Source organism: Neovison vison, chromosome 6 (genome assembly GCF_020171115.1).
Source record: "Neovison vison isolate M4711 chromosome 6, ASM_NN_V1, whole genome shotgun sequence".
NCBI lineage: Eukaryota > Metazoa > Chordata > Mammalia > Carnivora > Mustelidae > Neogale > Neogale vison.
The window spans coordinates 171,138,052-171,165,402 of record NC_058096.1 but is presented as its reverse complement, the minus strand read 5'-3'; the positions used below and the strand labels follow the sequence as shown (position 1 = coordinate 171,165,402).

General features: G+C 43.3%; 1 protein-coding gene across 5 annotated transcripts in view; it reads right to left on the bottom strand.

The window, feature by feature from the left end:
* The window catches only part of VGLL4 (vestigial like family member 4), a 158,698-nt gene extending 140,324 nt beyond the window's left edge, over positions 1–18,374 (bottom strand). Inside the window, exons 1-2 of one of the 5 annotated variants that reach the window (XM_044252991.1) lie at positions 18,215–18,374; positions 3,104–3,180 (exon numbers count right to left, since the gene is read on the bottom strand). In XM_044252991.1, the coding sequence (XP_044108926.1) occupies positions 3,104–3,167 (64 nt within the window). In that variant the 5' untranslated portion in view covers positions 3,168–3,180; positions 18,215–18,374. Of the gene's footprint in view, positions 1–3,103; positions 3,181–14,499; positions 14,570–17,127; positions 17,207–18,071; positions 18,088–18,214 lie in introns of those variants that run through there. The other 4 variants (XM_044252992.1, XM_044252994.1, XM_044252995.1 and 1 more) reach the window with 4 other exon arrangements.
* Positions 18,375–27,351: the final 8,977 nt, after the last annotated feature.

Sequence of the window (27,351 nt, the reverse complement as noted above, 5' to 3'; positions counted from 1 at the left end):
CAAAAATGCCTGAGTTTTCGGTTCTCTGTGAGCCAAAGAGAAGACAATCATTCAGGTCACCTACAGGAGTCGGGAAACTGATCTCAAGTAGTAGGACATTTTTCTGTTTGTAATAAGACACCTAAATCAGATTACATACACAAGACTTTCTTAAAGTGTTGAGGAGAATGTTAAGTGTAATAGCAATTTATAACAAAAGCTAAAATAGAATTAATCTGGGGCAGAGAGAGCTGATTCAGGCTGAACAAGACCAAGTAGGTCTTAAGAAATCTACTAGAAGACTCTGAACTTAATGCTCAACTTTGCCTATAACCTGCATAAGTTTTCACATACTTCCATTACTAGATAACAAAAAATACAACAAATGCCTAGTTTTTTAACTCTGTGCTCTCAGGGGTGGTGATCCACACACCACCACTGTAAAAAAAGTTTCTAAAAATGTTGTCTACATGTTAACAATAATAATTACAGACATCTTTGGACTTTTTTCCTCTCCTTTAAATATAAAAAAGGGGGGTGCCTGGGTGGCTTAGTGGGTTAAGCCTCTGCTTTTGGCTCAGGTCATGATCTCTGGGTCCTGGGATCGAGCCCCGCATTGGGCTCTCTGCTCAGCAGGCAGCCTGCTTACCCCTCTCTGCCTGCCTCTCTGCCTACTTGTGATCTCTCTCTCTGTCAAATAAATAAATAAAATCTTTTTTAAAATAAATAAATAAATATAAAAAAGGATCCTGAGAAACTGAAATTATTTCAGAGGGATTCCGGAATCATGACAGCCCATTCCTAAACCAACTGGAATCACGAGAGTCCAAAGAAGAATATTCTAGAATAAATTCTACTCTGTGTTCTTTCTGGCCTTGCATATGCATAGATCCTGACTCTGCAAATCACTAACTGCTGTGTTAAACACAGGAGGTAAGTAAGAATTCCTCTAGCCCTTGAAATTATCATTCTATTTTTATCACCAAGTATGCCCAGTCTCCCCCTATTATACATTTTACAGCTGCAAGAGTTAAGTTCATCAGCTCCATAAAGGCAGTGTCTGTCCAATCATTGCTCATTGAATTGGTCTCCAGCCTGAACACACTGCCCCTGAAGCTGGGTTCCAGGGCTGAACCTGAGAAAGTAGCACAAAAAAAAAGAAACTTTTACTCTCTACCCCCAAGACACAAAGGGCTGTCCCGAGGTCATTACTTCTATTTTTTATTTGTATAAACACCATCTTGTTTTACTAATCCTAACTAAATGTGGGCATTATAAAACAAATATAAAATACTGTCTTATAAAGTATAAAAACTTCTAAAGTAACTACTTTCATACTTAATGAAGCTTGTAACTAGCTATTCAAGTCAATAACATGTATCGCAATCTTAGAGGCTTAAAGGAGTTTTTGTGGGTTAGATAAAAGCCTACAACCTGAGCTGCCTCTCCTTAGCTCAGTGTCCTTGGGAATGACACTTAACATCCCTGAGCTTCAATTTCCTTACAAGGGATAATTATACCACACCAAAGGGTAGTTATATCCTCAGAACAATCAAAAGCTAAGTAAATGTAAATTATGGAAGAGGTTGAAAAGAAAAAAAAAAAAAAAAAAACCTCTAATTGTTATCTCATCCAGTCACTACTCTAAAGATAACCTTGCAAGAGTGTTGGTAGTAAGAGAGGGTCGGAGGATAGAGACACACGGACAAATACAGAGACGAGAGTAAATCCTACCAGAAGCCAACAAAGTGCCAAGAGAGCACAGAATGTGGCAGTCCCCATCAGAAGCTGAGAGCTAAGACAAGCACCATCCAAGCAATACCTCATTGAATCCTTACAAATACCTTCTAAAGCGTTGCCATTTCCTGTTACTAATGAGGAAACCGAGGCTCAGAAAACCAAGTCTTAGCCCATGAAAAGGCAGAGCTTACATTTTAAAGACAAGCACCTTTCAGCCTGCCAATTCATTATGCACTAAGCTCGAAAGCAGTTCATCTTTAAGAACTTACAATGTATATTGGGGCACCTGGGTGGCTCAGTGGGTTAAGCCACTGCCTTTGGCTCAGGTCATGATCTCAGGGTCCAGGGATTGAGTCCCGCATCGGGCTCTCTGCTCAGCAGGGAGCCTGCTTCCTCCTCTCTCTCTCTCTGCCTGCCTCTCTGCCTACTTGTGATCTCTCTCTGTCAAATAAATAAATAAAATCTTTTAAAAAAAAGAACTTATAATGTATAAAAGCCCAACCTCAGATATTTCTTTTGTTATTAGCATTTTATTGTTTAGGAAAAGAACACTTAACTTTGTTCCCGGTCATTCTCACAAATATTGTTCAGGAAGCAATCTTAACATTGAACAAGAACGTTTAAAAACCAATTAACCGGGATGCCTGGGTGGCTCAGTGGGTAGCCTCTGCCTTCAGCTCAGGGCATGATCCCAGAGTCCTGGGATCGAGCCCCGCATCGGGCTCTCTGCTCCACGGGGAGCCTGCTTCCTCCTCTCTCTCTCTGCCTGCTTCTCTGCCTACTTGTGATCTCTGTCAAATAGATAAATAAAATATTAAAAAAAAAAAAACATAAATATAACTTAGGGTGAGCAGGAAAACCACTTTAACGCATTGTGGTGTTATCTCATGGAGGACCATGTCAAGTTCTCTTTCCTTTTCGTCTGTCCTCCACCACATTAGTGAATTTTTCCCCAATATTTGCTCTTTCTCACCGATACAAATGGAATTTTCAAGACTGTTTTCCATTATATGCATTGCATATTCCTATGACAGGAATGATCTTGATTTTTTTCCACCTCTAATTCTCTCCTGGTCAATTAGTCTGTCAAGCAACATACATTTATCTAAACTTCCAGAGACACTTAAGGACTATCTCCACTCAAGAGGCAGGAAGCCAGAAAGCCAAAAATTCCTAGAGTTAATCCTTAGAGCTCCAGCATCCAAAGATGACATTTATAAAACTTACATATTCTAGCATTTGAAAATAAAAATGAGGGTACTAAGCTGTTATCCCTGAAGAAAACAACCAAAATGAACTGCATGGAGAAACACATGAGTCTATTATAATGTGGGAGACAAGAGGCTACAGGTAAAAAGCACTTTAATACAGGTTTCTGACTTACGTTTCTCATCATCAGCATGCACCAGAGATGCTGCCCTTGACAAAACATCCAATGGTGTCTCCATTCCTGGTTGGAGCCTAGAAGGTAAAAAAGAGGATAAAGAACTTAAGGAGAATTCAAACGACTCATTTAAAATTGCGGTAGTTAACAATTAGAAGGATTCCCCCACCACATGCAAATCAAGGGTCAGAGGATGAAATTCTTCCCAGTCTGAAGAAATTCAGTGGATTTGGTCCAGGCACAGCTAGAGCAAAGGGTTAAATTCCACTCTGTCTACTAAGCTCAACCTTGCTGATTCCAGGAAGCAGTTGGTTTTAGAGCTAAAAGAAGGGATATTGTGAATACTCATGCCCATGTTATTTGCGCTTATAAACCTTTATGCATGTGCATAATAACATGCCCATACAGACATACCTAGTAAAAAACAGCTTCAGAACAAAGGCTGTTCTATGAATGTAATATTACTACCAGTCTGAGATTTTGTTGTGGTGATGTGTGTTGTTGGTTTACTAGTTTTAACAAAAATTACTAAGATTGAACAGTTCTGTTCATTCACCTCCTTAGCCGAGACTCTGCATGACCGTATCACTATATTCGATGTACTCATGAAAGGTCTGTGAATTCCAATGCAACTGGTATTTTCCATTCCAATAGGAATCTTGGTTTTTAAATATCATATTATGGGGGCGCCTGCGTAGCTCAGTCGGTTGAGCATCCGACTCTTGTGTTTCAGCTTGGGTCATGATCTCAGGGTTGTGAGATCAAGCCCTATATTGGGTTCCATGCTGGGTGTGGAGCCTACTTGGGATTCTCCCTCTCCCTCTGCCTCTCTCCCTCCAAAATAAATAAAATGCTTTAAAAAATAAATAAAATACCATATTTGGGGGCGCCTGGGTGGCTCAGTGGGTTAAAGCCTCTGCCTTCAGCTCAGGTCATGATCCCAGGGTCCTGGGATAGAGCCCCACATCGGGCTTTCTGCTCTGCAGGGAGCCTGCTTCCTCCTCTCTCTCTGCCTGCCTCTCTGCCTACTTGTGATCCCTGTCTGTCAATTAAATAAATAAAATTTAAAAAAAAAAAACCATTTAAAATACCATATTTGTATGGTACACCAATTTATCTAGTACTGTGTTTTTTAATAAGCCTAGGTTTTACTTTAAATTTTGTTTTCTTAAATTACAGCATACATATAAAAGCAATGACTGCAAAGGACTCAAAGATGGTGAAAAACCTAGAAAATCAGGCCACTTTGCCCAATTTTCCTTTTCTGGGTTATTTAAACAAGTACACATGCACACACACACACACACACAATTATTGGAAAAATAGGCACACCCTATTAGTGCAACTTAAGTACACCCTTTTAAAGGCACTGAGTACTGGGGCGCCTGGGTGGCTCAGTGGGTTAAGCCTCTGCCTTCGGCTCAGGTCATGATCCCAGGGTCCTGGGATAGAGCCCCACATCGGGCTTTCTGCTCTGCAGGGAGCCTACTTCCTCCTCTCTCTCTGCCTGCCTCTCTGCCTACTTGTGATCTCTGTCGGATAAATAAAGAAAAAGTCTTTAAAAAAAAATTAAAAAAAAAAAAGGCACCGAGTACTGACTGTATATGTGTCAGTTACAAGACATGGCAGATCAGCTTGCTTTGTTAATATCATATTTCAGGTCTCCGAAGAAACATTAAGTCTTGCCCGGCAATGCAACTTCATTTAATAAACGTTAACTATGTACAAGGTGCTAAGGCAGGAAAATAATAAAAGGCCAGTACTTATTTTCAAAGAGTTTCCAATCTGTACAACAGACAGGCCTACAAGAATCTAGTTTAAGTATCTTCCAAGGTGTTTTGCACTATATGTTCTAGTTTATAAGAAAAAAAATTTTTTAGAAGTTTGGGAAATGCTGAAGTAAACCAAATTAAGCTGCTTATTTTCCTTCCTGTGCTTCAAATATGTTGCTATGCCTTCCTTCTGCATGAGGCTTAGGCAGTAGGGATAGTAGCTCTCTACATATGAAATCCCTTGGGTGCCTGGCTGCCTTAGTCAGTAGAGCCTGTCACTCTCAACCTCATGGTCTCAACACAGGCATGGAGAGAAAGGAAAGGAAAGGGGAAGGGAAGAAAAGGAGAGGGGAAAGGAAAACAGGAAGGAAAGGAAAGAGGAAAGGAAAGGAAAAGGAAAGAAATCTCTTAAATTGCACCATTCTTTTTTTTTTTAAATTATTTTTACTAACATATAATGTATTATTTGCCCCAGAGGTACAGGTCTGTGAATCATCACTCTTAAAACAATTCGCAGCACTCACCATAGCACATACACTTCCCAATGTCCATAACCCAACCATCCTATCCCTACCACCACCCCCCAGCAACCCTCAGTTTGTTTTGTGAGATTAAGAGTCTCTTACGGTTTGGTCTCCCTCCCAATTCCATCTTGTTTCATTTTTTCCTTTCCTACCCAATACGACCCCTCATCCTGCCTCTCAAATTCCTCATATCAGGGAAATCATATAGCAACTGTCTTTCTCTGATAGACTTATTTCGCTCAGCACAATACCCTCTAGTTCCATCCACATTGTTGCAAATGTGGATGCAAAGATTTCATTTCTTTTGATGGCTCAAACTGCACCATTCTTTTAACTTAAAACATCTACTGGGAACACTTAGGAAAATAATGGATTAAGGGAAGACATGCTAAGTACCAAAACAGTGGTATAAACAAAGCCCTATAGAAATAAGGAAATAAAGATGAAAAAAAATACAAATGAATTCTGAAAGACTTTGTGGAGAAAACAGAACTAAGAGCCTCTGAAGTATGGATATATAAGTTCTTCCAAAGAAGAACAAAAGAAGAATCTATTAAGGAACAAGTTGCCCCGATTGGCTGGAAAAAAAAAAGAGTAAAACAAGGACAGAAGTAAGAGACAGGGATGGGAGTTTTGACTGGGGCCAAACTGAGGACAGACTTTGGCTGTGGACAGACTGAGACTTGGGTTTGATCCTGTGTGCATTAAGGAGCCACTGAAATCTCTGAGCAGAGCACTAGCGTGGTCATTGACGTGTTCTATGAAAATTATCCTGGTAGCATCACGTAGTCCCAATCTATGGAACGGGAAGCCAAAGGCAAGGTAAACAATTGGAAAGATACAGCTATGCAGCATTACAGGAGCTGTGGGGACAGGAGAACACTGGAGACAGACTGACAGGTCTGGAAATATGAGCAGACAAATACTTGAGAGTCGCTCCAATGCGAAACCTAGAAAACAAACTCAGAGCCAGCAAATAGTTTGGAGGCTGCAGGGGGAGGGGGAAGGGGATAGGTGAAGGGAGTTGGAAAATAAATAAATCGCAATACCAGAAATGGGGCAGTGGTGGGCAGGGGAAGATGTAAGTGGAAAGTCAAAGCAGGCTGTCAGTGAGGGCAGCAATGTCATCAACCACAGTTCATGTCTTTTTTTTTTTTTTTCCCAGAGACAAGGGAACATGAGTAAAATCAGAAGGAAACAAAAAATGACATTCACATTCCTAATCTTCTTGGTAAAATAGAAAAGATCATCTCTTGAGAGTAAGGCCTTTTGAACTTGTTCAAAGGTAAAGAAAGCAAAGAATAGTTTGAACAGGACAGGAAAAGGTTTGCTCAACTCTCAAGAACTCAGTTATATTCTCTTCATCTAAGTCAGTTTCCTATTCAGGCAAGAATTGGACTTAAAAGTCTTTTATTCTGATTAAGTTAATGCTGATAAACATTCTACTCCAGAATACAGTATTTAGACTCAAATTCCTTAATTTCCCGGTGAAGCTGAAGGACACACCCGTCCCAATCACACAGTCTTAACTCTCCTCTCACCTGGTGAAAATTCTAACCTCAAACAGATACCTGTGAACATATCCCTTAAGTTACGAAAATTATACACATAAGTGTTACGCACAGAAGTAAAATACCAAAACATAAAAACATCAAATACACAAAGAAGTAGATGCAGAATTCTAGCATCATAGGACATTACATATTTAAGTTTACTCAGATACCATGAAATCCAAACCTCCAAGCAACTGAACGTTCAAAGCAGGCAGGTAAGGGATTAGGTGTTTAAGGTTCACCTACAAGGCACCTGCCATCTGCTGCAGCCTTATTTAATGAAACCAACCAATTTTTATTACGCAATTATCCTGAGTTCAGGGAAGTACTCAGAAGTAAAAGAGAAACAGAAGATACAATCTCTGCTTTCAAGGAGTTATGATCTTATTGGCGAACCTAAAGTATAAGGAATAGGTTAACAAACAAAATTTTTTAAAGGAATGGGGTAACGAACAGACACATTTAAAAGAGCATAATAAAAGACAAGATATAGTTTAAGACCAGAGTGTGTATTTTGTGATAAAAGAGAGATCAGAGTCAGCTGAAGAGTATATACCTTGTGAACATTTACTCTTTGCTTCGAGCAGACATGTGTGTGCTTCAAAAAGCCACTTCAAAGATCTCCTTCCCTAGTTTCTCTCCCTCAGGCTGTCATGCTCCTCCCTGACCTCTCTTACTCACCTGGCTCGCAGTGTCGGAGCATCTCCTGGGTGCAAGGACCCTGTCTTATCCTTACATGTACGGTCATGTTGGATCAAAAGCCTGAAGAAAGGTGCAGAGACAGGAATGAAAACCCAAGACAGGGAAACTGAGACCATTCTGGTCAGAACAGAGAGTCCTGGTTAAGAGAAGGGGAAGCTAAGTGTGGGTGAGCGCGATGTGGGTGGCTGTAGGAACCAGCCAAAGGCTAGCTGGACAGGTTTACACTGAACATAGTAGGCAAGAGGCAGCTACTATTTAGTCTCTGAGCAGGCTGGTGATCTGATATTAACGAGATCCTTGTTTAGCAGTTCTGGAGAAGATGGTTTGACATGACAGAGTGAAGTGAGAGGTCAGTAGAACCAGATCAGTTAGGAGGCTTCTACAGGAACCAGGTGTGAGACAAGGACAATAGGGGCTGGTTCAATATATGCAGGTGGGAGATGAAGGCCAGCAACTATCTAGCCACAAAAGACCTAAGCAAATACAGGTGGAAGAAAACAGTAATAAAAAAATTTTTTAAACCTTATGAAAAATTAAAAAAAAAAAAAACCTTATGGGTTTTACAGCTCTACAATATTCACAACGCAATTAAAAAAAAAAATGTCAGTAAAGTTGTGGGGGTTGGAGGGAGACAATGGTTACAGTGTTTGATGGAGGGTCACACCACACTGAGAGACAAGTTAGCATAGTGGTTCCTGAAGAGGATGATCTTTAGACACCAAACCATCTGAGTTTGAACTGGGCTCAGCCACTTCCTATCTGCGTGTCCCTGGAAAATGACTTTACCTCTGTGGGTCTGTTTCCTCGTCTGTAAAATGGGAATATGAATTCCTATTATCCCTCACAGGGTGTTATAAGAAGTGGATGGGCTTTATATGTATTAAAATAATCTTTGTCGGGCGCCTGGGTGGCTCAGTGGGTTAAGCCGCTGCCTTCGGCTCAGGTCATGATCCCAGGGTCCTGGGATCGAGTCCCGCATCGGGCTCTCTGCTGAGCAGAGAGCCTGCTTCCTCCTCTCTCTCTGCCTGCCTCTCTGCCTGCTTGTGATCTCTCTCTCTGTCAAATAAATAAATAAAATCTTTTAAAAAAAATAAAATAAAATAATCTTTGTCAAAATTTTTTCAAACATATTAAATAAACTGCAGATGATGATGGTAAATGTTTTGAAAAAGGGTGCTGACCACCACTTTACACGGCGACATCTCTGAGATGAAGGAAAGTTGAGACCTCAAGGAGAGGAATTAGTCTTGCAAAGGGAGGCAGGCGGGAAGGAGACAAAGAGCACTTGCAAAACACCCAAGACAGACCCAAGATGGGCTTGGAGATTTGGAGGGAAAGACCTCAGTTCAAGGAACACAGGAGAGAGGCCACAAGGTGGGACAAAGTAGTGACTGGTGGGGTATGACAAACTGAGACTTTATTCTCAGTGCAAGGCTAAATGGTCTTACACAAGGGAGAGAGACGCCTGGTTTATTATACATCCTTTATGAACCATAAATCATCTACTACCTTTTGCCAAAGATTACGCAGCATCCAGAAAACAAAGCCAAGTATATCCCAGTAGCACGTTCTCCTTTGTTCTCCTTTCCGTGATGGTTTCCACTTTATAGTATCATGGTAACCAAAAATGCAATCACTTGAAATGCTCACACCTGAAACATAACATCACTCAAGTGAAAAGAAAGTGGTTTTGGAAAAAGACATCATGTGTACCTGTGAAGGTGTTCTACCCTCTTGCAACTCATTTCCAGTCTAACCATTTACCTTTCCTGGGGATGACTGACAAATATGACCATAAGTCATCATGAACAGAACATACATTTTGTTTCATTTTGCAAGCAATGGTCTGTATTTTCTCTGCCAGCCCATATGCTCTACTTCAAGCTTCCTTATTGCCAAAACTAATAAGAAGCTTAAGGTGGAGAATAGAGAATAACAGGTCAGTTCTAAAGCTACTGAAATGTAGGGACATTCAGTGCTAATGAAAAGCTCAGCTATAAATCTGAATGCCATTATTTTGGACTTCCACAAAGAACTGTCCCTTTTTGATCAACAAGAGGACAAAAGCACCTATCTTGGAAATAGAATCACAGGGTGTATTCGATTATTTTTTTTTTTTTCCAGGCAAGAGAACAGAATTTCAAGACATGTTACAGAAATGTTCTAAGGAAATTTCCCAAGTGAAAACTACAGCACCAGGCCTGCCTCACTCCGTGGCTCTGCCAGGAATAGTGGCCTGACTACATATTAATTTGGGGAAGACTAGGAGAACATGGAGCAACCACCCTAGCAAGGACGGGAAACCAGTGGGAGTGGGGAGAAGCACATTCAAACTGATGTTCCTGCCACACTGTCACTTGGCCAAAAAACACAAACAGGAAGACACCACTATCCTGAGATACTGATGACACCTCCAGCTTCCAGATGCACGCTAATCAGGATCTCTAACTCCTGTTGGTCCTGCTCCATCCCTCTATCCTCTGTAATCAGGGCCACTTCCTGGAATAATCTAAACCAGCCTCAGCTAATAAAGCACAACTGGAGGGCAAATTTAGGAGTATGAACCCTCACATCATAGCAGGGGATTATGGCCCTTTGGCCATCAAGAATTTAGAGGCTTTCATTGTGTATCTCCTATTTCTATTAAAACTATATCCAAAACAAAACAAAACAAACTATACCCAGACCTTACAGGAGTAACATACACGAAATACATATCACACTGTGGTCAATTTGGCCAGCTGTCCATCTCAGTGAGGAGGACAACTGAAATAAAATTTCAGACCAAATCACCACCAGGTTCCGGCAGCCACATGGAAGCATGACTCTGGGCACATCATACAGACGAGCATTACCCTCCTCACTGTTTTCTTCTCCATAGTGTGTCCAGCTGATGCCCCACTAACTTCTTGCAACACACATTCTTCCCATTAACACCCAATTCTCAACCATTCCTCTATGTTCTTGCTGAAAATATCTCGTTTGTGCGATCCTTTTTTTTTTTTTTCCACACTTTACCATCTGTTAAATCAATGGAGCCAGGACTTGAGCCCTATTTTAACACTTTCACTTGTTCAGTCAACAACCACCGCTTTGTTCTAGGCTTTGCTCTACACGCCTAAGCCTGATTGCATGGGGCAGCCATTTAACCTCTCCAGGCCCAAGGTCCCTCACCTAAAGAAACTGGCAATAATGTTGCTCGCTTCCTAAGTCACAAACTTGTCCTGTGGACTAAATGATACAACGAAACTCCGGCCACCACATAAGGCTGTAGAGCACATGCTTTTCCAAAACACACTCACGTAAATTATTTCACTGGATTCTCGCCATAAGTTGGCCAAAGAGTATTATTACTATTCTTCTGCAGATGAAAAACCCAAGTGCTGAGAACGTAAGTGACTTCCTGAAGAAACTAAGACTAGAATCCAAGTCCCCTGACTCACCATCCGTGCTATTTTTACTACACTTAAGCTGATTTTCATAAAGACTTCTGGAGAAAAGCAGTTATTTATTTTTAGTTTTTTATTAAGCTATACCTCCTTTCCCAAAAAGAAATCCCTTCTATCATCAACCAAGGCAAGACTTCCAGTCTGTGTACCTCCCCTATAACTTGAGATACATCAGCCAATAACTTCATAGTTTCTAAAGTGAGGAAAGGGAAACCAACCCTCCCCTCTTACAAATGAGAAAACGGCATATTTTACTTTCTTTGAGGAGAGACAGGCATGGAGTCTCAGGAATGGTAAGCAAGCCAGGTGGAAAAATGCTCGCAGTCAGCGGGTTCTGAGAGTGGAACTAGTGACCCTGGCCACCACCAGCTGCACAGCTACAGAGCAATTAAAGGGAAGCCCTCAAGGCTTCAGGCTCTGAAAACAACTTCAGTATTAGGAAGGACGGTTTCCACTTAGTCACGCTCAAGAGAACCTGCTGTTGAGCTCCCATGGATAGCTATTATGGAGCAGTGAATGATATTTTCAAATCTGCTCCTTATTTGTATTTCTCACAACTGTAAATTGTACACCACACTACTAAAGAGAGGCCAACCCTTACTCAAAACACTCTTCCAAGAGTCATACTGTCGGGATGCCTGGGTGGCTCAGTCGGTCTGCAGCTGCCTGCAGCTCAGGTCATGATCCCAGGGTCCTGGGATAGGGCTCTGGGTTGAGCTCCTTGCTCAGCGGGGAGCCTGCTTCTCCCTCTTCCTGCGCTCCCCCTGTTCAGGCACAGGCTCTCTGACAAATAAATAAACCTTTAAAAAAAAAAAAAAAGAAGACGAAAAAGTCATACTGCCAAAGAAAGAGCATGAACAGACGGATCCTCTGCCAGGCCTATGTGCCTCACCTGGGCATAGGGCTGGTATGTGTAACTGACCCCTACTGCCTAATGTACAGCACCCCACCAAGTACTGTGTCAGGGCCTGGCCAGCTTCCACTTACACCCGGTTCCTCACTTCTACTCATAGCCACTCCTGAAAATCTATTCCAAGGCCAAGTGTATTAAATCTGAACAATATGCCTAAACGTTCTATGCTTATTTCCAGAGAACTGAAAATACATATGTATAAAATCCCTAGTTGGGCTTTTAGGTGCCTACCAATCTCAAACAGAAGCCCCAGAATAAGAGACAGCTGATGGCAGTCCTTCCATCCTAGAAAACTAATAAAACCTGGCAAGCTGGGATAGTCTTATACCCTTTCATAATGATATAAGGCCCCCTCCTATGAAAGCTCTGCAGGAGGCAGTCTACGGGTTGGGCAGCCATCCATCTCTGGTCCTCCAAAGTGGGATTCGTTAGATGGCGAAACAAGGTAAGTTCAGGTGTCTGCCATCAACTTGGCTATGCCTACTTCTGGTCTCCACCTCCCATCGTCTCAATAGAGACTGAAATCCCAGACAGCGGGGGCTGAGTAAAGGGTACCACTCTGGATAGAAACTCCTGAACCAATGCTCAACTCAACCACTTCAGGTTTTCCGATGCTAAAATGGCCCAAGGATTGGCTCTGTGGACCCCCTTGACCGCCCCTCCCCCGGGATATGATATTTAGTCGTCTTGATGACCCTGGCAACAGGAGCTGCCAAGCAGTGCTACCATGAAGAAACTAAATCCTCCGGTCCTATAATACAGTTTGGTATCAGTGTCAGCTCTACACCTGCACAGACAGTATGAAAGCCAAGTCATGTGCCAGTTGAGAGTAATGTATATAGCAAGCCCAATGTTGCACAACTAAACTTAGGTTACAGCATATTTCCTGACCTTTTAAGTGAGACTGCCTGGTGCTGGTAAAAAATCCTCATTGCTGTCTGAAGTCTACTTATCTCCCCCAAAGGATCCCCTAGGAACTGTACGGGCCCACACTAATATGTGTCTAAGTAAAAAAAAAATAAAATTCAAGTCTGGATTTCTGAGCAGACTACCGATTCCCACCATTTCTTGACACTGTTGTCAGATAAAAATGAAGTATCCTTGGGGCACCTGGGTGGCTCAGCACAGCATATGAAATAAAGGAAACTGGCTGTTTTTTTTAATTTACTCTGGATATGCCTGTTCCAGCCATTTCTTTTATTTGGAAACTTAGAATTTCCTATTCACAAATCCTAAGGTGCCCCCTTCCTCTCAGCCTGTTTTGGGGTTTCTTTTTGTTTGTTTGTTTGTTTGTTTAGTGGAGCCCAAAATGGAGCCCAAACTCACAACTCTGAGATCAAGACCTAAGCTAAGGTCAAGAGTTAGATCTTCAACACACTGAGCAACCCAGGCATCCTTCTCAGGGACCTTTTACCCCCAAGAATGAGAGACATGAATTTGCATCAAAGTCTAAGGTGGCATACTTCCCATAATATCTAACTGTCCACTGTTCCAAAATCTCAACTCAGCCTATTAAAGCCTAGATAAAACCTTCTAACCCGTGACACACTATACCATTAGGAAGCACTCTACTTATCAGCATCAGTATATATGCTCAATTCTCATCATTCACGCAGCCATGCTCTCTAAAGTCTCCAAGAACGCTGAGTTACTGAACACTGAGCCACTGCTCCTAGGGGAAGCACATGGTTAGGTTCCTTTGAGCCACTGGTTACATTTTTGTCAACTGATCAACAAATCTTGTTTTTAGGTGTGTTTCTGTTTAAAGACACCTTATGTGATATCTATTACTGATCCATTCACATTGCAGGAAGCACATGGTTAGGTTCCTTTGAGCCACTGGTTATATTTTTGTCAACTGATTAACAAATCTTGTTTTTAGGTGTGTTTCTGTTTAAAGACACCTTATGTGATATCTATTACTGATTCATTCACATTGAGTTTATGGCCAACAGCACTATAATTCATGCCTGAATGAAGCTTATCTAATGCACATATTTTCACCATGTATTTTTTCTAAAAGGCACATCACAGCCTCCTTGCTCCTGGGATCACTATGCTGGGAGGGCCACTGTAAACACCAAAACTAACAAAAAGCCCCCAAAGGAGAAAAATATGGCACTAAATAGACCACAGGTAGGGAGTACAGTGTGAGAGCTGAAACAAGAAGTCAGAGTAGTTTGCCTTGTCTGACCTCGCCTGAGAAGTGTGCACTTGGTTAGACTCGTATTTTTCACCACTCAGTGCATGTGCAGTGACAGAGAAAGTCTTGCAAGTTCAGCTTCAGGCTTCCAAATAAATCTTGGTAAGTAGATGAAGTCAGAAATCCAAGGAGGCACCGTATCTGGTTATCAGACCTGAGGCATGAGACAATGCATTTTACAAGGTTTTCCTCCTTTGCAAAGCAACTGTCATACTGCGTCCCAGGTAGCAAGAATTTTTCTGGTTTCAGCACCTCCCACTTATGCTCCTGCTTTTCTTACCTTGGCAGTTTATACTCAGTATTTGGCAGCCCATTTCTTTCTTCCTTCTCTTCTTTCTTTCTTTCTCTTTCCTTCCTTCTTTCTTTTGATCTTATTTATTTGTCAGGGAGAGAGAGAGAGAGGGCGCGCGCACAAGCACAAGCAGTGGGAACAGAGGTGGAGGGAGAAGCAGGCTCCCCATAAGGAGCCCGATACGGAACTCAATTCCAGGACCCTGGGATCATCACCCAAGCCAAAGGCAGACTCTTAACTGACTGAGCCACCCAGACATCCCAGTGGCAATCCAATTTCTAAGCAGTTGTTGTTGCTGTAGTTGTTTTAACATGGTCAGAATCTAAATGGCTACAGACTGTTGGCAGCACTCCCTCTTCTCTATTAGGCTCTCACATATCGACTTCATTACCTTTAGTTTAGATGGCCTCCCTAAAACAATCACAAATGAGCTTCAGTTATGCACAAACTTAACACACAAATATTTTCTCTCACCAGGTTCTGCAAGAGTTTACCTAACGCAGGCCAAATACCAGACTTGATATGTGTTAAGACCGCTACAGTGTCGAAATTGTAGTTACATTAAAATTTTCCCCAATGTATGACTTTTACCTCCTGAATTTACAACTCTTATTATTTTATGAAGTCGTGGTTACTTTACTTATATTTCAGGAAGGCAAACTAGAACCTGCACAGCAAAACTACCCAGGAAAGATGCTGAGAAAAGACACAAAGTAAAATCTTCCTTGGGATTTGTTTTGGCAACCACCAAAGGTTCTTAACAAGGCTAACTCCATAAGCAGTTAAAAGGAATTTCCCCTTACAGCATTCTTGTCAAACTGAACATCTGAAAGTGAAAGTTTTGGTTTCAAAATGATCATGTCTGTAAGAACGGTTAAACTCTGCAGGTAAACTCATAGTACTAAATCAGTTGGGGGAAGTGGCAACAACTGTCATTAAGAAGCTCTCTCAAATCTTTAAAGGCTTCTATAATAACATAATACAAACTACTTTCAAAGCACATTATTCCCTCCAATTCCTGGACTTCTGTGATATGTTGGGAACAAATACTATTACCCTCTCACAGAAAGAAAATCAAATACAAAGGATAAGTAGAAGTAACTTCTTCTGGTCACAAACTTAATAGGTGACAGAGATTGGAGTTGAAATCAAATCTCCAGAAATAAGCCAGAGCTGTTTTTACTACAACATTCACAGTTTTGGAATGTAGTCCATGGTTATTTATAGCAGAATTATCTTCTTAATTGTATTGTGTTTGGTCAACATAAAAATTAGTTTGCATTAGCTTCCAAATGGAAAGCAAAAGCAAGCTGCCCCAAACTGTGACAAAAACAGTGGCAGGGGAAATCAGCCTGGGATTAAACGTGCACGAAAATCAAATAACTATTTGAGGTGTTTACATCATTTCTACCACGAGGGAGATGATTTTCAGCCAGATGCAACAGGAAACACACAGAAGAAAAACAATCAACCAGTCAACCAACACAAAATTGTGTCTTGAGTATAAGACAACAAAATTCTGAAGGAAAGTATTTCTAAATGCATTGTTTAAAATTAAAGCATTGAGATTTAGAGATGATAAACAACTTGTTCCAAGTTCAAGTCGTACCCCATAAGGCTGTACCCCAAAGCTCTCTTTCAACTACCCACGCTACTCCTTACAGTCATGCGCGGCAAGGAGGAAACAATGAACATTGCAAGTTAGTGGACTAGAGGAAAGAGTTAAAGTTTGGTATGCTAAAATGGTATGCAAAACGGACCTTCAAATACTAATAGAAAAGTATCGTTTCTTGGTTTTGTCTTTGAAAGTTCAGAGGAAACAAATGCAAGCCTTTGCCTTTATTCTTGGATTTAGAAAAAGATTTGCAAAATCTACAAATTGGAAGATAGTACCTTTCAAACAGAGGGAGCAACTAGCTGCGATAAAAGCTAGAAGTGGCCCCGGGGCTGCTGGTTCTTATTAACCACAAAGAAGGAAATACAACCAGCAAACATACAGCACCAATGATCAAAGTGAAACCGATTTTTTAAATCTCCAACATTAAATAGACGAATATATGCCAGTAAAGTGCAAAGAAAGTAAGTTAATAGCCCCAGCAAGTACTGTCATCCTAACCTAAGACATTTCAATGCCTCAGTGTCAGGAATCAAAGGAGACTTTAAGCAAAAAAAAAAAAAAAAAAGGAAAAGACGTTTGCGTTTCGTTGAGGCCTGCACTCAGTGCTGGAAGTGTGCCGTTCTGTTTTGGAGAGGGTCAGGGAGTATAGGAAGCGAAAAGAGAGACCCGTCCCAGCAGCCCATCCTCAGCCCCTTCCCTCAGTCCTGCACCCAGCCCTCCTTTGCCTCCGGTCAGGACCAAGCGTCTACAGGGCGCGCCGAGCCTCCTTCCCAGCCCCGTGCCTCGCACTCCCAGGACGCCTTGCTCGCGGGATCCCCCAGGAGCCGGACCTCCCTCTGAGAGTCCTGGAGCTTCGGCTCCAACCCGGAGCCTCGAATTGCCCCGCGAAAACCAGCCGCCGCCTCCCTCTAGGGGGACGTCCTCAGTCCTGCCCGAGTCAGCCCACCCGGAGTTCCCCAGCAGGCCAGCCCTCGCGGGCCGGGTCCTCTTGCACTCACCGCCGGGCGGCTTTGGGCTCGCCCGCCTCGGGCCAGCCGGGCCCCGTCGGGGGCAGCCGTGGGGTGGAGGCGGGACCGCCGGGCGCGCGGGGCGCACTCCGAGGGCGCGCCGACGCACAGGCGCGCTCGCGCCCGCGCTCCCGCACCGACTCCCCCTCCGCACACCCACACGCACACGCGGGCGGCGCGCGCCGAGCCGGCTCCGCGGCGGACGCGAGCGCGGAAGCGCGAGGAATCCCTGGAATGAGGCACCGCCCGCCCTCAGCCGGGCACTGCCGGGCTCCGCCTGGCCCGCCAGACCACGCCCCCGGACACGCCCCTCCCACGAGCAGGTGGGCGGCCAAGGCCAGGTGAGCGGGCAGGGAGGCGGGGGCGGGGCCTCGCGCAACGAGGAGAGGCGCGTTTCCCCTCCCCCGCCCGCCGCACGCCCGGCGGCGGCTCGCACCTACTCGGTGGGTGAGGACGCGCTCGGGCGGGGAACCGCCGGGGCGGGCCCGGAGCCGCGCTGAGCCCCCGGGAGGAGGCGCCAGGTCCCGAGGGCGCGAGGACCCGGCATCTCACACACATCTATGCCCCTCAAGGCCCAGCCGGTGGAACACCTTCAGTGTGAGTGTACACGCACAAACGAAGCTTTTGTGCGCGCCCAGGTGCCTGCTGCTCTGGGCCAGGCACGTTCCCCACACGCACACAGTGGGCCCACGCACCAATGGACACAGCACACGTGACACCAACGTCCACGGCTGAGCCGTCCTCCACACCCACTGGACCTGCCGCCCCTGCCCCACCACGCGCGGCCGGCAAGTGCCAGAGCCTCTGAGCATGACCCGCAGCACCACGGCTGCCCTCGGCTTCACACCCGCACCCGTCCTCTTTTCGAGAAGCAGCCGCTGCCAGGGCGTCCAACCCCTCCGGCGCCCGAGGACCGGCTCTCCCACCCGGCTCACCGCGGGACCTCAGCGCACACGGGTGCCTCCCGCACACCCCGGGCTCCCAGCTCCCCGGGACTCCGACCTGGACCGCTGCCTCACTCTATCGTTAACCACACACCCAAGCCAGACTGCCCAGACAGGCCGGCGGCCACACGTACCTGCAGGTACAGGTCGCACTTGCTCGGGGAAGTGTGTGCTCAGGTGCCACTTCGATCAGAACGGCCGCTGCAGTCCCGGGCACTCAGACGCGGCTCGGTTTCCTCCCATTACAGCATTTTACACTCCACCACTCACTTCTCTCTCTCTCTCTCTCTCTCTCTCTCTCTCTCTCTCTCTCACACACACACACACACACACACACACACACGCACTCACGCCCCAGGCGCCCAGCAGCGTCTTTCCTCCCCCTCCCTCGCCCGGAGGAGGAAGTCCTAGTAAATGAAAACAGTGTGGAAGGGAGGGAGCGGAGGAGGGAGGGAGGGAGGTGGGAGTGGAAAGAGCCCCTTCCAGCCGCTCACACCGCCGTGTTTGCTGTGTTTGGCAAACTCCAGGAGTCCACAACCCCGGCTGCTCTGAAATGTGCCCGGGGAGGGGCAGAGGGGAGGAGGTGAAACATTTCTAATTGGTGCAGGTTCTCATTACAGCAGCAGCGTAGACATGTGACCACGAAAAGAAAAGCCCTGTCTTTAATTTTTTCCTGTCATTCTCTAGAGATTTGGGGGGAGGGGGGTTAGAGGGGGTGGAGGCCTGATACTCCGGTCTCCGGCAGCCCTTGCCCCATTGTTTTCTCGTACTGCCACAATTAAGAAAACATTTGCTTAACATATCCAGCCGCTAACTTCATAAAATAAATAGTCAGAGACTGGACTTCCTCTGGTTTGCTTTAAATGGCTTCGTGTTGCTCGCCTTCTGGCTGTTCTCAAACCTGGGTCGTTATTAGGAGCTCCTGCTACTATAGGGCTTTCCCTGGGAGAAGGCTCTGCTGAGAGGCAATGATAACAATAAAAAGAAATACCAGCTTACATTAATGCTGGGGCGGGGGGGGGGGCGGTGTAGAAGAGGGGGTGCTTTGCCATTTTTAAACTCTTACGGCATCTATGACCTAATCTGATCATATCAGATCACAACATATTACCTCATTTGATCTTAGCCCCTCACCCCTGGATAGCAGGACAGGTAATAGTTCCATTTTACAGCCAGAGTAGATGTTCTCCCTAAAGCCGGTAGAGGTGTTGCCTGTACCAGAACATGGATCTTAGGGCCCCTGGTGAAATATACTCTCCTCCAGGCCACACAGGATGACTGTAAATGGGAACCCAAGTGACAAGTCAACCCTAGCATAGCCAACCCTGGTCTCTCAGTCCCCAGATTAAAATTCACAGATTAAATCTGGGAAGACTCCCAGTCTTCCCAAAGATATTTTTACTTAGACTCCATGTTACTTCATCACTAGTCTTAGACAAGGAGGGAAAAAAAACCACCCTGAAAAGATCATAAAGAGGAGGTTTTCATCCTGCCAAGTTAGGGCAGGGCATGAGGAAAGAATGAGGACTGCATGGGCAGATTTCAGGAAGTGTGGCAAGACAGAAAAAGGGCTTGGGATTTGGACAGACCTGGATTTGAATCCAAACTCTGTTTGTGTTTGTTATAGGATTTTGGGCATGTCATCAAGCTCAGGTTTCTCATCTGTGAAACAGATAATTCTTACCTTGAAGATCCATTGCAGGGACCAAGGATTATGCAGAATATTGAATGAATACTCACATCTTCCTCCTTCACTCTTCCTACCTTAAATCCAGTCCTGCTGTGGCACGTTATAAACAGACACCCACTTTAACATGGGGGGATGGGAATATAATTTGCCCAGATAATGCAGATGAATAATGATAGCAATAATAATACAACTACACATTTATATAATGGCTTTGGGGTTTGCAAAGTGTTCCCACATCATTATCTCATTTGATTTTTATGACAATTCTGCCATTTGTATGCTGCTAAATGATTTCCATTTGGGGTCAGTGTGGATGTCCTAAAGCTGCCTCTTTAATTTCCATCACTGCTCAGTGCAAACCTTACTCTGCAGATAAATCATGGGACAGAAGGCCTTTTCTCATGGATGTGACCAGTCTTCGACCTTTCCAAGAATTAATCTCACTGCTTCCCTTACATCAGCATTAGTGTGAATTGCTCTAGCAACATCGAAGCATGGTTGTTTGAGCCTGGCTGTTTTAGTTGTGCAGAAGAAAGACACACTCAAGTTATCCTAAGAAAAAGGGGGTGTGCCTTCAAGATGTAGGTGGACCGGAACTGGAACATGTCAGATACATAGACTATTCACACAATGGGATATTAGCAGCCTAAACAAATGACATATGCTAACACATAACAATAGGGATGAATCTTTTTTTTTAAAAGACTTATTTATGTTAGAAAGAGAGAGAGTGTGCATGCACAAGTGGGAGGGGCAAAGAGAGAGGGAAAAAGAATCTCAAGCCGACTTCATGCTGAGCTGATTTCACAATCCTGAGATCAGCACCTGAGCCAAGTCTGTGGCTCACCCTACTGTGCCACCCAGGTACCCCAATAGGGATGAGGGTTGACAATATTAGGTGAAAGAAGTTAAGTCCCACAGGATTACATAACAGCATAATATCTTATTTGTAATGTTACAAATAAAATGAAAAAGAATTGTAGGAGAGCATACACCTACAGTAACACTAATACAAAAGAATAAGAGGATGATGACCAGAGGATTCAGAGTGGTAATTACCTAGGGAGGGGACTACATTGGATGGGTGGGAGTGGTCCCTGGTTAGATGGAGGTTATCGTCAATCTCCACACTTTTGGATGGTGGATTCACAGGTTCACTATTAACAATAACCACTTAAATGATGATGGCACAACAATATGAATGCCTAAACCACACACTTAAAAATGGTTAAAATAGTAAATGTTGTGCTATGTGTATTTTACCATAATTTTTTAAAAGGGGGAGGGGCGCTTTAGGAAAAATACATTGGGCAACTTTCTAAAAACAAAACAAAAAAAACTTGCTGAAGTAGCTAACTGAAAAAACAAAGGTTGTGCAGGGACCATTAATGAAAATGTGCTTCAAACCAAGGATTTTATAAATGCACCAGAAATTTTTTTTTTTTTTAAGTAAACTCTAGACCCAATGTGGGGCTTGAATTCAGGACCCTGAGATCCAGAGTTGCATGCTCTACCAACTGAACCAGCTGGGCACCCCAGAAATATTTTTTAAAGATTTATTTATTTATTTTAGAGAGAGAGGGAAGGAGTGGGGGCATGCAGAGGGAAAGAATCCTCACACAGACTCCCCAATGAGTGCAGAGCCCAAGGCAGGGCTCTATCTCAGGACCCTGAGATCATGACCTGAGCCAAAATCCACAGCCAAACGTTTAACCAACTGAGCCACCCAGGTGCCCCCAGAATTTTTTTTTTTTTTTTAAAAGAAAGAAAGAAAATCCAGGAGGTAGGCGAGCAGAGGTTGAGAAAAAACAAAATTTGCCCTGAATTGATCATGGTTGAAGCCAAGTGGTAGGTACAGGGGGTTTGTTATACTGTTCTGTCTGCTCTTGCCTGTGTTTGAAATTTTTATATTAAAATGTTAAAAAATTAAAAGGAAAAGAAAGTACGAAGGACCAAAGAGACTCTGTGGACTATTATCCTTACTCCTGCACAGTCCGCAGTATCATTGGCCAGTCCTCCTCTCCGTTTCTCTGGGCCCCTCCCTAGCTTAATTCCTTACCCTTCCACCAAGGAGCTTCCTGATCACTACTGCTCCTCTTGGCTTTTGCTCCCCTGGTAATGGACTCCCTTTGTATTGTCATAGTTCACATTATTCATGGAGACAATCTGATTCTTCTCTTCCTGCTTGTCCACAGAAAGGGCATCAATCTGATCTACCTTGAAGTGGGGTGTCCATGAGGGTCTGTGAGGGCCCGTGACATCAGGCACAGTCCAGGAGGAGAAAGGATAGGGCAAGGGAGAGTGGAAACTATGGGATATATAACAGCCGCCAGCAGCAAGACTCTGACCAATGCAACATGTTGAAAGGCCCTCAGTTGTTCAATCAAGTGAGAGTAAGTCCTTTGCTCTTTCATTTGCTCCTTACAATTTAAGCCTCTGCAATGACTCAGTATTGTTAAAACAGGGTTGTTGTTTTTTTTTCCCACCACCAACTTCCCAATAAGTAGTTTATTTTCCAATATGTACTCTCATGTCATACTTCCAAGAGGGAAATTGGGGAAACACCAAGATGGCTGCCAATATGAAATGCTCATAGTATGTAGAGACTCATTATTCTCTCAGTACATTAACCTGCTGAGGAAGAAATGTCCTTTTCTACCCCATGGCCCTTTGCTTATAATGTGCTCACAGGAATTTCTCCTGTTCTCCTCTTCACACGAAATTGTTTTCACAAAGAGCGCTGAGGGAACAGAAGATATGGGTTCTCATTCAGAAGATGTGTGTTCTCTACGTGACGATGTGGGCCCATGAAAGTCATTTTACCCCTATGGGTCTAAGTCTCCACACCTGTGAAGAACTTAGATCAGATCAGATTTGGCAAAGAGGTGGCATCTTGAGCATCAGCTCTGTCTGGAGTCCTCTCTTAAGAAGGACTCCAAGCTACAACTGAGGTTCAATGAAAACAGAAGTGTCATGATGGATTAGTAATGTCTGCTCTGGGGAGGGAACAGGAGCTAGTGTATTGATGTTTGGCATTTCCTATTAGAGGAGCTCTAAAAATTCCTTCTAGCTATAACTTCTCTTTTCTCATCAAGTGGGAACAGGTGAATTTCTACTTTTCCAGAGACCAAAGTAACCAGTGGAAAAACTCAAATGATCTTATTTCAGTGCAAGAATACAGAATGAGAAATTAATGAAAGTAATAATGATACCTAACATTTAACAAGCACTTGCTATGGTCTGGACACAGTTCTAAGTGCTTTTTTTTTTTTTAAGATTTTATTTATTTATTTGACAGACAGAGATCACAAGTAGGCAGAGAGGCAGGCAGAGAGAGAGAGGGAAGCAGGCTCTCTGCCGAGCAGAGCCCGACTCGGGGCTTGATCCCAGGACCCTGAGATCATGACCAGAGCCAAAGGCAGAGGCCCAACCTACTGAGCCACACAGGTGCCCCTGTTCTAAGTGCTTTAAAACAAATATCTGGTTTAAGCCTCACAACAGCCCAGCCCTATGAGGTAGGAACTGTAAATATTCCCATTATTTAAGTGAATGAAGAAACTGAAGCACAGAAATGTTAAGTAACTTGCCCAGGGTCAAGATAATAACGGTGCAACTAGAATTGAACCTTGCAGTCTAATTCTGGAATCTGCATATTTAGCCTGTCACTCCACATCAGATATGGGTGGGGACCTTGATAGTAATGCAGACTCTTAGGCCCCACCCAGACCACCCAGACCTACTGAATTAGAATGTGCATTTCAACAAGCTCCCCAGAAGATTCATATGCACATTACCCTTTGAGAACCACCGGTCTACACTGTATTATCCCTAGCAGGATATTAGCCACCATTTATCAAAAGCTTACTATACACATATACTGTGCTACACATTATGCCCATATAATTGTGTTTCATCCACATAAAAATCCTAGAAGGGAAATCCTACAAGATCAATGGATTGACCAATGTCAATATTCTTTTTTTTTCCCCAATGTCAATATTCTGGTTGTGATATTATATTGTAGTTTTTGCAAGATGTAACCACTTGGGGAACAGATATGTAGGATCTCTCTGGATTACTTCTTATAACTGCATGTGCATCTATAATTCTCTCAAAATAAAAAGTGTAATTTTAAGAATCCCATGATGTAGGTTTTATTTTTTCTACTTTTATTGTTGAGGAAAAAGAAGCTTTAAAGGAGCTAAGCAGCCCAACTTTGCAAATAAGGATTGAGATCCTACTATGTAAAAGGGACTTTTGTAGCCATTGGGGACACAGCAGCAAACATTGCTCTCACTGAGCTATCATTCTGTTGCAGGTGGTCAGAACTCAAACCCAGATCTGGCTTGCTAAGTAAGTCCTCTACTGCTCACATTTTGGAATGTGGTAAATTAATAGGGCTATGAGTGGTTAACATATTTGCAGAATTTCTAGCAAGATGTGTATGAAAGCATCTAACAGTGCCAGGCACAAGGTAAGCACACAGTTAATTCCCTTTCTTTCCTTGCAACCTGTTTCAGAGCCCACAAATGAGCCTCAACCTCCATGATGACCAAAAAGGAATTTTACCCTTCACCCAGCTGGATGGAGTCCAGTGATAGGACCATTTTGAGTAGCAGTAACCCAAGTCTCAAATTGTTTGTGGAATTCACTGAAGGTGATATTCCAAGGTTTGGAGAAGTACCATTTGAAACCCATCAAGGAGTCTGTGGTGAACATTTTTCTGAATGTCAGCTCTTTTCCTAGAATGGTTCTGAATGAATGCTCTTAAGCAAGACCAGAATTATGGCCAAAACAATTACTTAGACCTCAGATCTCTGAGTGATATCTGTCTAACTGATCCAAGGATTGGATTTATCCTCACACAAGGAATTTTCCTTCAAATGCCATAAGAACAGCTCATCTTGGCAGTAGATGCTTGCCATCTTTCTTAAAGACAAACCAGTGGGCTGGGGCAGGAGATAACAGGAGCCATCTTCCAGAGAAAAGAATGTTGCAGATGCTGCATTCAAAGTCATCGAGAATTTGACCACAGGTAACTAGCTTTCAGACAGAGAATGGTTTGAGCCAGGGAACTTACCAGAAATGAGTATGCACTTTTCCTCTGAGTATAGAATCACTCAGAGGACAATACCACCTAGGAGAGAAATTCTTCAAACCAAGATTGCCACATCTCTCTTGGCTCCAGTTTCTTGCTTTGCATTCAGCTCTTACAAGCATGTGCTATATATAGGCAAGAAGAAAGTAAACAAGGAAGGAAGAAGATCAACATTCCTAGGTGCCAACTATGTACAAGGCATTCTACTGAGCCTTCCCATTTAATGCAGCTTAATCCTATGAAGAAGACATTATCTACCCCATTCTGCGGATGAAACAATGGGGGCTAGAGAGGGTAAAACTTTTGCCTTAGTAGTGCAAAGCCAGGATTCAAACCAGCTGTCCTGATCCTGATTCAACCTTTCAATCATATCATTTTTTTACCCAGAAAAGACCCTGTTGAGAATCTCTAAGTAAACCATTAAATCTACTCTTACAGATCAACACCTCAACTCTTAAGGGGAATGTCTCCTTTTGGTGGTCCATCCCCTGTGGGCTACCATATGGAACTGCAATATACTGAGGTTCTAACATCATTTTTCTAAAAGATTTTTTAAAGATTTATTATTTGACAGAGAGAGATCACAAGTAGGCAGAGAGGCAGACAGGGAGAGAGGGGAAAACAGGCTCCCCGCTGAACAGAGAGCCCAACGCAGGCTCGATCCCAGAACCCTGGGATCATGACCTGAGCCGAAGGCAGGGCCCTCACCCACTGAGCCACCCAGGCACCATAACATCATTTTTGACCTAATTTGTCAAAGGATAGAGAAACACTTGGCACATGGGAATTACTGAGATGTCAGCATCAGCCAGACTAGAGTTCAAACCCCAGTCCCACCACTTTCCAGCTTTATGACACAGGACACGTGCTTGGACACTGCCCACCCTTCCACCCTTCTATCTTCTCTCCTGTGCATTGGTGATGATTCCTACTTAGAAAGAGCTGGTAAAACAAGTACTGACAGACAAATACAGACAGAGAAAGACAAATTTTGTATGATCTACTTATATGTGGATATGCGGACTCTAAAAGGAAGGAAGGAACAAACGAACGAATGAACAAACCAAACTCATAGAAAAAGAGACCAGATTTTTGACTGCCAGAGCCAGGGTTGGGAATAATAGGAGAAAGGTGGTCAAAAAGTAAAAACTTCCAGTTACAAGATTAATGTGCAATATGATGAAATTGTTAACACTGATGTCTGGTATATATTTGAAAGTTAAGAGAGTAAATCCTAAGGATTCTCATCACAAGGAAAAAAATTTTTTTTCTCTCTTTCTTTTTTCATATCTATATGAGATGATGGATGTTACCTAAACATCTTGGTGATCATTTCACAATATGTGTAACTCAAGACATTATGGTATCCAGTGTTCTGTGTCAATTATATCATATTAAAACTGGAAAAAAAGAAAAAGCCCTAACTGGGGGGAAAAAAATATTCAGGGTTTTGGGTTTTTTTTTTTTTTAAGCTTTAAGTACTTAAAAAGATCGTAAAATTATTTAATGGCTGTTTTTTCCACTTCATCATTCCTCTGTTTGACCCTACAATTGATTACTTAAGACATCTTTAAAATCCAAGTCAACCCTACTTAGGCTGATGAATCCATATTAGATTGTGTATTTTTAAAAAATATTTTTGTGTACATTAGAACAGTTGCATATTCAATAAAAGTGGCTCCAGTTCAAAGTCTAATGCACTCCTACTGTATATAATGCTGGCATCCCCAATAAGCAGATTGTGTTTGTATTTAGGGCACCACAATGTACAAACCTATTTTTGAAAGAATTTGATATATGTAAATAAATAAATACTCATCTTGAGCAACCACGTCTTCATTATACTGTGTTTACAGTTTAACATGCTTCTGAATTACATATATAAGGAGGCCCCATAAACTTTCCAATACTTATTGGCAGTAGGGAAAATAGGTTTGGGTCCAAAATAGATGAGGTTTCTGCACAGAAGGAAAAAAGAGAAGGGTAAGGGTGTTTTTTTTCCCTTCCAGAGTGGGAGCTTTGCAAAGAAGAGTAAGCTGATGCCTCAGGGTGGTAGGAAATGTCATTTCTATACCCTCAAGGTTGCTTCAGAAGCCAGAGGGCTGCTCAGTTGCCTTCCATCTGTGTCTCCACAACCCACACCTCCCCCACCTCCAGGAACTTGGTGTGGACCCTGGGTTTGCACAGTGAGGGGCCTTGATCTAATTAAGGCAATTCTTCCTCTCTTCTTCCTTCCTTCTCACTTCCCATCCTCCTTCCCTCCCCCGCTTCCTTTTGTCTAGAGCACCCTCTGTTTGCCAATTGCCACTCTAGATGTTAAAGCTGTGGCTATCAATAAAACAGACAAAGGTCCTGCCCTGAAGGAGCTTATACTCTAATGGGGAGGAGGTGGGAAGAGAGACAGTTAGCTGGGAAACATAATTTAAGTCACATAAGTTACTTTAAAAGAGTTAAAAATAGTAGTAGTAAGAGCAATGAAAAAA